Genomic DNA, 11,884 nt, shown 5'->3' on the forward strand with positions numbered 1-11,884 from the left:
TTATAGGCCTTCATGTTTTGTAAAATGCTATCAGAATAGCAACTTTATGAGACAAGAAGCATAAGTAGTATTACTCCCATCTTTTAGACATAGAAATGATGCTCAGAGACAGTAAAGTCCCATAGCTAATAAAAAAATTAAAGCCTAGATTTGAACTGAATTCTTCTTACTGTTAAATCTAGTAACCATTCCAATATATTCACACATTGCTTACTCCCCAATACTCATTTTGTTCCTCTCTTCTCATTAGGAGGTCCAAGAAGATCAAGAGCAGCCCTCACCAAGCAGCACCCTCCCCGATGGGCCAGTCTCGGCTACCTCCTCTCCTCACACAGCCACAACAACCAGCATCCCAGCCGAGAAGACAGTGCCCAACAAGAGTTTGTTGGAGTGGTTAAGGCAACAATCTGATTATACAATAGAAGTTCCTACCTTTGGGACAGTAAGTAGAAACATGATGTGTCTTCTTTCTATACACTTCCGTGTGACTAGATTGAGTTGAGATCAAGAGCTTATTGGAGAGAGTGGCCTGGGATATGATTCAGTGAAATGTATGAAGACTGGGGGTGTTGCTTAAAAAGAAAGTCCTTTTGTATGTGGTTCCAAGACCTTTGCTCTACCAAGTAATCTTCTAACTGTAACTTCTAAGTTAGTAACATCTATGAAGAAGTGGATGTGACTGACACTTCATAATGAAAGAACTGTCCTCGCTAACACTTCTTTGATACCTCAGATGCTTAGCACCGAACTCACTCACATTGTGACATTTAGGTCATGTGGTTTCATGAGAAATTCAGTTATGAAATAGGAGGCTAGATAACGTTTTTATGATTTTTAGTTTGTGGTGTTTGTTGTTGTCATTGTTTTTAAATCACTGCTTGTCCTTAAAAGGAGTCTTTTAGGGACTTTTCCTTCTGTTTTACCTTGGTAATATCATCCCTTGGACAATGATTTGGAAGAATATAATCATCTTATGAAATTTCTCCTTTTTAATTTCACTCTTCTCCATTAACTATCAACCCCACACCCTTAACCTTAGATCCACTAGGCTAATAAACCACATAAAGAAGTTCATTAAAAAGGAGGGGAGAAGGCTCAGAGACAGAAAGCCCTTCTACCCCTAACCTTCCCCCAGGTGAAAAGAGAATAAACATATATGTGTGTAAGTGACAAGGCAATTGCAAAAATGCAAAGAAAAAAAGATTGGTGGGTGCATGGTACCATAAAGACTCTTCCAAGGTCAGCTATCTCTAGCCTGCTGAGAGCCTGGAGCAAACAGAAAGCAACGTAAGTTCTTTCTACTGCACAGCTAAGCACAACTGTTTTGGGTTTTTTTTGTATTTAATTTTTATTTTTCCCTAGTTACATGTAAAAACAATCTTTAACATTCCTTTTTAAAATTTTGATAAACACAACTTTAAGTCATTGTGTTTTACTTTCTACTAAACATTGATACTTTGATCTACTTTTCTACACAGAAAAGAATGAGAAAGCAAAGAGACAGGCCCAGCATGGGCTAGCTCCCAGTGTCTTTCATTCCCTTTAATTTGGTGTCAGACTCTTAGAAAGAAGGGTAATGAAAGAGACAGCTACATAGGACTAGCAGCCAGCTCCTCAGAAAGCAGCAGGAGAGTAGTTTAACATTTTAATATTTGCTCTCTTTGCTTCTTAGAATTTTTCAGACAAACCGAAGCAGAGAAGACAGCGTTGTAAAGAACCAGGAAAATTGGACATGGGCTCCCTAAGCGGAGAAGAAAGAGTCCCTGCTGTCCATAAGGAGACAGGACGGCAGGTAAGGGAGAGGACATTTGAGATGCAGAGAACGTTGTGTTGAGTTGTGTAGTGAAGCCTCATTGTTGATCAAAGCCTAGTCTAAAAAAGTCTGTTAAGTAATTTGCCAAATAATATCTGCAGAAAGGTTGAAAAGGATAAAGGTGATATAATTTGGTAAAGACATATGGCTAAAACATTAAATTTTGCTGATTTTCTCAACCCAACCATCTCAAACTCAACATGTCCAAAACTGAACTCTTTATTTTTTTTTCAAGCCCACCCTTCTTGTCACTTTTTGCCCTCCAGTCACCCACATTTAAAGCTCTGGCATTATCCTTATCTCTTCATTTTCCCTTACCCCACATATCTAATCAGTTACCAAATCTTGTATTTTGCCTCCATGATGCTCTTGAATCTATCCCTTATCTCTGGTCATACCATCACCATTCTAGTTTAGGCCCTCAGCACCCCTCCCTAACCTGTTGCAATAACCTGCTGATTGGCCTCCAGGGCTCAGGTACCTCCTTTGTCCTCTCTGTCCTCCACACAGCTGCCGAAGTAATCTTCCTAAATTTATACAGTAAACTCCCTTGTCTCCTAGTTGCTTTTAAGGTCAAGTGTAAATACCTCTGGTAAGCTTGTAAAGTCTTTCACAACCTGGCTCCTACCGTGTGTGTGTGTGTGTGTGTGTGCATAATATGTGTGTACATATATGTGTACGTATCCACTTATATTTGTGTGTGCACATATACATCTTGTGTATGTAAATATATGTGTATTGTATGGATCTAGATACGTTTTATATTCCCAGTGCCTATATAACAGTATATTTAATATATAGTGGAAGTCAGGAGAAGTTGGGACTAGAAAAATCAATTTAAGAATCATCTGTGTAGATATGTTAATTGAATTCATGGAAGCTGATAAGATCATCATTGTATAAAAAGAAGATGGCCTAGGACAGAGAGCCTTGGGGGATACCCATGATTAGTGAGTGTGACCTGGATCAGGATCTAGCAAAGGAGACTTAAGAAGGAGCAGTAGGACAAGTAGGAAAACCAGGAGAGCAGTGTCACAAAAACTTATCTACCGACAGATTTTGTCATTCGGTAGTTTCAGTCATTTCTGATTCTTTGTGACCCCATTTGAGGGTTTTTTTTGTCAACGTTACTGAAGTGGTTTGCTGTTACCTTCTCCTGCTCATTTTGCAGATGAGGAAACTGAGACAAACAAAGTCAAGTGATTTGCCCAGGGTCACCCAGCTAGTAAGTGTCTGAGACTGGATGTGAACCCCGATCTTCCTGACTCCAGGGCTGGTGCTCTAACTATTGTGCCACCTAGCTCAGATGGTAGAAAGTGTTCTTGCTTTTTCTAACACTCAGTAATCCACCTCCCATCTCTGTGCTTCCTTTTCTCTCTTAACTCTCTGTTTTGACATCTGATTTAATCCTTCCACTGAAATTGCTAACTACAAAGATAAAAGTGATCGTTTAATCATGTCTAATGACTTTTTCTCCTCATTCTTGACCTTGGCTTTTGATACTGTCAATCACCCCCATCTCCTTCATTCTCTCTACATTAGGTTTTTGAGACACTTCTCTCCTGGTTCTCCTATTTCTTATCTGATTGCTCCATCTTGGTTTCCTTTGCTGGATCTTCATCCAAGTCATACCCACTTGTCATAGATGTCCCCCAAGGCTCTGTCCCAGGCCATCTTCTCTCTTTATATTTGTAATCTCATCAACTTCCTCCGATTCAAGTGCTCTCTCTAGATGATTCTTAAATCAATTTTTCTAGCCCTAAACTCTCCTGATTTCCATTCTTCAGCTGCCTATTGTGCATCTGAAACTAGATGTCCTACAGACATCTTAAACTCAATATCTCTCAGACTGAATTCATAAAGTTTTCCCCAAACTCTCCCTTCTTCCTAATTTCCCTATTACTATTGAGGGTATCACCAACCTTCTATCACTCAGGCTTACAAACCAGGTGTCATCCTCCACTCCTCCTTTCCCTTCCCCCTTCTCTCCACAATATTCAGTTATTTGCTAAGTCGCATTGTTTCTACCCTCTTAACATCTCATATACAAACATTCTCTCCTAAGACTGTCACCACTCTGGTGCAGGCCCTCATCACCTCATGTCTGGACTATCAAAGTCTGGTTCATCTCCCTACTCTAGTCCATTTAGGTGTCGTATTGATCTTAAGTGCAGATATGACAGTGTCATCTCTCTTCAGTAAACTTCAGGGGCTCCCTGTCACCTCCCCTGTCCCCCATGCCTGGAACACTCTCCTCCTCATCTCTGCCTAGAAGGCACTTTATTTCATCTCCACCTTTTATCGTCCTTCAAAACTCTCAGGACTTCGCCCTGCTGCTAATTCCTTCCCCAGTATCCTTATTTGGGTATGGACTTACTTGTTCTCATGTTGTCTTCATGTACTAAGACTTCCAGTTTTTTTATGAAGGCCAAGTGAAAAGAATGCTGAATTTATAGTATTGAATCATTCAGCAGTGTATGTTGAACTGAAGGCCTATCTCTGAGCCTAGGTTTTGCCACATGTATGACCTTGGACAGGTCCCTTAATCTTTTTCCTCATTGGTAAAATAGAGGTAATACAGTGTCCCAAATGTGTTAGTGCAGTATTTAAGCTGTAATTATACTGTCCACTTCATATAGATACTATTGGGGGAAATGCTTCCTGAAGCATTATAGAAATAAGAGTTATACTGTGTGATCTATTTGTCCTGCTTATTTTATGTGCTCTAAGTATTGGTTTTAGAAACGTTTGGGAAAATTGAGCATTTTTATTGATGCCTTTTCCCACTTTACTCTCATTTAAATTTCCTTAGTGTAGTTGAAGTGAAGGTTTATCACCTCCAGTGGATTTCTTACTTACAGTCAAAACTTGTTTTAGAGCCTTCCTTACTAACCATCTTCTTGCCACAAATGTGTTTCTCCTTCATTGCTAAATGAACCTAATCCTTGTTCTAAAGCAGAGATGTCAGACACTCAGTCCTCAGACCACAGCACTTTCAAGAGTAGCCTGAACCATATTAAAATATAATTGGGAAATACTTAACAAAATAAATAAAAATACAATAAAACATAAACAATACATTTTAAAATCAAATGCTGCCCACTGTAATCCTTAGGTACTTTTAGTAACCCTGCTCTGAAAGATATTTTCTGGTACCATCTGCCAAGATAGGAAAGCCAAAGCATCATTAGCATTACTTACAGAGCCCTCCAAGAGCTTTTGAACTCTCTTCTCCTGCCTTTGCCTGGTGAAGCACTTCCATAGGATCATAGAAAGTTAAAAGAGATGTTAGAGATGAACTGATTCAACCTTTTCATTTTGTAAATGAGGAAACTTAAACCCAGAAAAGGCAATGGATTGCCAGAACCACACAGCTACTCAGTAGTGGTCAAGAGCAGAACCCACATCTCTGGGCTGTTAGTGATTTTTCCCACCATGTTCTGTGGCCTCTCTGCTGAATTAAAGTAGGGCTCTTCCTGCACTCTAAATTCATTTCTGTATTCTGCCCTTAACTTCAGACTGGGTGCTATCGTTCACTTCATTGGTTGTACCTATGGGTCTGGTAGTCAGAGGGCCAGTTATACCAAGCCAAATTTCTCTGGAAAGTGTAGATCTTAAGAATATACCAGCCTCCCTAGGACTATTATACATTAAACATTTCTTAATTGCTTATTAAAATATTAGCAAGCATTCAAGAGACAATAATAACTAATAGTAATAGCTTAACATTTATATGGTGCTTACTGTGTACCAGGCACCATGCTGAGCACTTTATAGTTATTATCTCATTTGATCCTCACCATAACTCTTCAAGGTAGGGACTGTATTGTCGCTGTTTTACAGATGAGCAAACTGGGACAAACTGAGGTTAAGTGACATGCCCAGGATTGCACAACTAGTAAGTCCATGTCTGAGAGTGGATTTGAACTTAGGTCTTCCTGACTCCAGGGTTGGCACTGTATCCGCTGTGCCACTTCCATTCATTATCTTTGGTAGAAAGTTAGCATGTAAATGTGAAGTTACTTATTCCTAAGACTCCCATATATTTATTATAACAACAAGCTCTTTACCTCAGAATGCACTTGAAATCATATAAAAATGCCCCAGGCATTGTTACCGTATATGATTCTCCCCTTTCTGTCTCCTCCATTTAGCCTTCTTATGGAAAAGGAGCAGGATCATTCCCAGTGTGTAATTGCCACGAGGCAGAGGCTTCCAAAGAATGAATGTCCTGCTGCGTGTGGGCATCCACAGTCCTTGGCTGGAGGCAAAGACCTTCTCTAAGAGGGTGGTGGCCGCTGGGTCTCTGAATGATTCTCCCCATACAGGAAGTGGTTAAAATCCTTGCCTGCAGTTGTCCACCAACTGGAAACTTTTCTCTTTCATTCACTGGAGGGTACTTTGTTGTTGCTCCTTGGGTCTGAAAGGGGAGAATAAAAATAAACATGTACTAACTAACCCAGGTATTTTACACCACTCAAGAGTGCCCAGAATTCCATCTGCTCTATAGTTGTAGAAGTCCAAATAATATTGTTCATCTCTGACATTGTTAAGGGATATTGATAGCAAATAAAATGTAGAATGAAGTGTAATTGAATACTATTCTAAAGTTGTCCAAGAGCACAATTGGCCATTCCAAGACTTAATGGGTAAGAGAAGGAACTCCGCCTTTTAATGGAGGGAGCAGCTGATAGGTGAATGAAAACTCAGCCTTCATTACTTTTACCAACGTTAAATTGGTTTTAAAAGAAATACCTAACAGTGGGTGGGCCTGCAGCTAAGAAGTACTAGAAATGTTCTGTAGTATAGTAGCAATTACATATGACTGACAGTGGTCCCAATCCAAATTAGGGTGCCTCTCCTAAAAGTGTGTTGAACACTTTTTAGGAACCAGAGAGTGCACCTGTAAACAGAGAGACACACGATGTCAGTTATTTCTGTTGATAGGCATTATACCTGATCATCTCAAAACTATGTGTTTATTATAGCAGTCTCTATGCAGCGTGCCGTAATTGATAATCGTTCACATTTCTGTAGTGATTTACATTCTATAAAACAATTTAAACCACCATGTGAGGCAGGTATTGGCATGATTATCATCTCTTTGCATATCTTAACATTTTTCTAGGAGAGATCTGTTCCTGCTTCCCTGTTCCTAACATTATTGCTAATAGACCTCTTAAAGTACATCTAGGTGTCATTCAGGGTGGGCTAGTTAGCCTTCCTCTTTCTATCTCTCTGCATTTTGGGGAAATAAGGATCTTAACGCAGGCTAGAACTTTGGAAGGAGGTTTTAATTCCATTAATAGGGAACCTCCTCGGTGTCTTTATTGGTTTAGAAGTAATTGAACCATGAAAGTTATTCTAGAATCACTGTGTACTCTCTTGCCAAAGCCTGGGTCCAGTTTTGCAAAATGGCTTGGCCAGCGCTTGCACTCTATTGGCATAATGTTAGAGAATCTTTGGGTGGCTCAATGCCATGATGAGGAGCACGTCAAAAGAGACCTAAAGAAGAATATGTTCTGGCGAGTAAGTTGTCATGCTTAACTGTGCATATTTGTTACAAGGGTTTGGTTCAGGGGTGTACACACACACACACACACACACACACACACACACACACACACACACACACACACACACACACACACACACACACACACACACGTTACAGGCAGGAGTGGTAAGGAGAGGATTAAATGCTTGTTAACTGAAAAATTAAAATTTCAAAAAGAAAATAAGTAAAAATAATTACAAGATTTACAGTAGAAACTTTTATTGACTCACTTTTAAGTCAGAACCACAGATTCTAAGTGTTAGAAAGAACTTCAGAAATCATCTAGTCTAGCCTTCTCATTTTAGAGCTGGGGAAACAAGTGACAAGCGTGCAGTAAGTTTGTGGGGAAGCCTGGAATCAATTCCAAGTGTCTCTGCTGCATCTTGCCTCCTTTCAGAGTTTTCAGGTAGTTATTAATTATTCTTTACTGCTACAACTTAGGAAGCTTTGTCATCCAGAAATCTTGTGATGGTCACATATTAAAGCGTGTCATGCAGGTGACCCATGTGCATATAAAGTTTTATAGCTGATGGGTGTGACTCCTTAGTGGTGGGGTTACTATCCTTTAACACATAATTTATGATATGGTAGTGCTTCACCAAAGTGCTTTTTTGCATATCCAGAAAATTGGGTGGCAAATCCCAATGTGGAAGAAAAATATAGATCTGTAAGGTAAGCTAAAACATCTAATCCTTAAATGGTATTTATTTATCTAGCAACTTGATAAAATGAGGATGCTAATTCCAGATAGAATTTAAACAAGACTGTGTCCTGTGATATTAGAGAAGCTATTTCAGGTTATTAGTACCTGCCAGTGAAGTGTTAGCATTGCTTCCAACAAAACCTTTAATTCCTAATAACTTTCCCAGGTTTTCTAAAGAGTAAAGACTGGTTTAGTCTAGTGAGTTTCTTTAAAGCTTTGTTCAAGTGGTAATCTGCCCAGTAGTAGGTCTAGAATATTATAGTAGAATTGTGGTTTTGGTTCTGGATAAGATTGTACCACGTTCCCTCAGCATCCATTTAATACCCAGTTAGAAAATAAAATACACAGTAAGGATGCCAAAATGATTGGGTCAAATACCCACCAGCCCTAGGTGGGTTATTGGCCTTCTTTGCTGATCCATGCATTTTACTAAGTGCACTTTCTGTGGAAGAAAGAGCCAGTATGAGAACATTAGTCACCCCCAGATGGTTTCCTATAGGGTAGTAACTGAGGGATTTTGTTTCTTGTTCCAATTTTTAGGGATTTCTACCAGAAAACAAATTCAGTCAGATCCTAACTGAGCCCGTTCTCCGAGATGCTGGTCCTCGAAGGAGAGGGAGGCGTCCACGAAGTGACCTCCTGAAGGCTCCTGGCATTGTGGCCGACTCTCCCTCGGGAATGGGACCACTGTTCATGAATGGACTCATTGCTGGAATGGATCTAGTAGGACTTCAGAGTATGAGGAATATGCAGGGCATCCCTCTCACGGGGCTGGTCGGGTTTCCTGCTGGCTTTGCAGCAGTGCCTGCTGGAGAGGATGTCAAAAGCACCCTCAGTATGCTGCCTATGATGCTGCCCGGCATGGCAGCTGTACCCCAGATGTTTGGTGTTGGAGGACTTCTGAATACACCCATGACAACTACTTGTACTTCCACAGTTCCAACGTCTTTAACAAGCACAACTAAAAGTGGTACGTCAAACACAAACAAGGCTACTGATGACAAACAGAATAGCCATGATGTAAAAAAAGATACTTTAGCTGAAGACAAACCTATTCCTAGTTCCTTTTCAGATCAGTCTGAACCTGCAATAACTACCAGTAGTCCTGTAGCTTTTAACCCTTTTCTCCTACCAGGAATGTCTCCTGGACTGATCTACCCATCAATGTTTCTCTCTCCCGGCATTGGCATGACATTGCCAGGCATGCAGCAGACCAGACATTCTGAGAACACAAGCCTAGAAAGCCAGAAGAGGAAGAGAAAGAAAGCAAAAGGGGATACCCTAAATCCAGACCCAGAAACTGTCCCCATATCAGAAAAAGAATCTGGAAATGGTCAGAACTGTTCAGAGCACACCCCACTTTTGCCCACAGATAAAGAACATGGTGTACAAGCTGAGCAAAGCGATTTAAAAGGAACTCATAGTGACACCAATTAGAACTTTTATTTCATTAAGAAAATTATTGTGGCTTGTAAGTTTCTTATCCCATAAAGATTTGTTATTTCCCTCACTTCACCTTCATAAAAACCTGTGTTTCCATGAGTAATATTACCTACCTAATTCCCTGTCCAGGAACTATGGTAACAGATATTAATAGTTTCAGGGTCTCGCCACTTCATTAGATAAAAGTGTTGTCTAGCTAGTCTGGGAGGCACAGAATCCTCATTCTGTTATCCAGTTGGTCATTCCAGCAAATGATAGTAAATTCAGTACTTGGTGACATGCCCTACCCCATTCCCTTCCAGGTTTTTTACTTATTTGGTAGGGAGAAAAAGGCAGAAGAAAGCATGTGTCTAGTGATCCACAACTTAAAAACAAAAGAACAGAGACAAGGGTAATAATGCCTTTTTCTGTGAGTTATACTAAATGGAAAACAAACAAGCAAACTGGTATTGGGGGACCAGAAGCACATCTATAATACGTGCTAATGTGTATTTTTGATTTACAATGTTTCCCTATGTTATCATGATTACTAGATGAGTAGTATAGACAGATATATAACTAATGATTGAAAACATATATTCATTTCTTTTAAAAAACACAAAACAACAAAAACATAACTGGTAGCAATATAATTTCCCCCTTTCCTGGCTTTTCAGACATCTGAAACAAGTGGAGATGTTGTTTTATACTTTATTAAATGACAATTTCAATTTACTTTCAGTGCCCCCTTTTCCCCACAGTTTAAAAAAAAATGTTCTCAGTTTGACTGAGGAAGCTTTACACATGGTAGGCTATGAGCAGAGGGACAGTGGGGAGGAACACTACTTAAAGCCTATTACTTTAGAATTATACTGGCATTTTATTCTTATCTATGGCATTAGTACTTTTTACAGAGGATTGGGTTTTTTGTTTTTAGTTTTTTTCCTAGCAACGAATTCACCCCCTCTGAATCCAAGGAATGTGGAAGCGTGATAGATTTTATTTTGCATTGTTCCTTACCCAGAAGGGCGCCTCTGCTGAAACCTACAAGAAATAGTCCAAAAGGATGGCAGCTTTTACATTTTGGAAGGTCCTTTGTCAAGGCCATTGAAGTTTTTCAAAACTTTGAGTGTGTTCCCTCTGTCACCAGCACCACCACCAACACCCTGCCTTTTATAATGTTACTGTGAAAGATTTTTTCCTCCCCCACTTCTTCACAGCCTCTCTCTCATTTTGTATTGGACAGTTGGATCCAAACACCAAATTACTGAGACAGTTGAGAATATGTTACAAATTAACATTATTTTTTATTCTTCCTTAGACTCTCAATCTTCAGAAGCTTGGCCTAAGAAGAAACCTGCTTAGGCAGTTCTCATCACCATTCTTCTCCACCTGCTAGTTAACATTTTTCAGTCCCCTTAGTCTTAGCTTTTCTGTTAGAGCTCATGACCTGAGACTTGAAATAAACTCACAGTGGTGGAGTGCACTGGGGGCAGTGGGCAGTGCAGCAGGACAGTTGGAAATGTTGGAAGTATTGCTAGTGTCCATTGTTGTCACAATTTACTGTATTTTTTACATTTTTCTGTTACAGTTTTGCTAATTTATCAGAAGGTCCAAACGTTTGACATAACTATTTCAGTTTGCATTATTTATTTATGATGCTTGTCATTGTCTTTTATACATTTGGGGTTATAAATTATGTACGTGTTGAAATTAGCATCTCAAAGAAGTCTGTTAAACCATTACTGAAAATTCAGCCAATTGTATTTTCAGAAACTAGATTCCCAGTTTCATGGATCAGAGGAGTAAACCAGAAATTATGTAACTGATCATATAGCAAAGAAGCCAATAATTAAACGTGTATTTAATAACACCCTTGTAGCATAGCTGCTGTATAATGCTATCTATCCACAGATTTCTTAGAAATGCTGCTCTCTCTATTTAACTAACATTTTGTTCAGTTTTGCCTCCAGTGGAAGCAGAAAGGGTTTTTTCAGCTGTTAAATCCAAAATCAATATAATTTATTTATGTAAAAAAAAACATTCAATTGATATATTTTTGAACCTTTAAGTACTAATTTTCTTTTTATCAAGTAGAAGAAAAAATGTATTTGCCCTAAATCCTTAAAAATACAAATGCTATAAAACTTCATATATTTTGAAAGCCTTACTGAAAATGAGTATTATACACATCTATGCAGAGTTGGGGGGAGGGAGGGGTAGTTTCTATGGAAAATTTGCTTTTTCCCAGGTTGCACCGTCAGTAGGAAACAGGGTTCAATATAGATTTTATTTAAATAGCTAACAGCATGCTAAGTTTCTTGTTTTTTCCCTATCAAACATGTATGCTAACTCTCTGGGTGTCTGGGCTTATATTTCACTGCTCTTG

At 39.2% G+C, this 11,884-nt stretch overlaps 1 protein-coding gene across 8 annotated transcripts in view; it reads left to right on the forward strand.

The window, feature by feature from the left end:
* Nucleotides 1-11,647, forward strand: part of CHD6 (chromodomain helicase DNA binding protein 6) — a 186,915-nt gene extending 175,268 nt beyond the window's left edge. For 7 of the 8 annotated variants that reach the window (XM_072631470.1, XM_072631474.1, XM_072631473.1 and 4 more), the window contains exons 35-37: nucleotides 251-442; nucleotides 1,673-1,792; nucleotides 8,614-11,647. In XM_072631470.1, the coding sequence (XP_072487571.1) occupies nucleotides 251-442; nucleotides 1,673-1,792; nucleotides 8,614-9,510 (1,209 nt within the window). In that variant the 3' untranslated portion in view covers nucleotides 9,511-11,647. The remainder of the gene's footprint in view (nucleotides 1-250; nucleotides 443-1,672; nucleotides 1,793-8,613) is intronic. The other variant, XM_072631477.1, reaches the window with a different exon arrangement.
* Nucleotides 11,648-11,884: the final 237 nt, after the last annotated feature.

This window comes from Notamacropus eugenii, chromosome 1, assembly GCF_028372415.1.
Source record: "Notamacropus eugenii isolate mMacEug1 chromosome 1, mMacEug1.pri_v2, whole genome shotgun sequence".
Lineage (NCBI taxonomy): Eukaryota > Metazoa > Chordata > Mammalia > Diprotodontia > Macropodidae > Notamacropus > Notamacropus eugenii.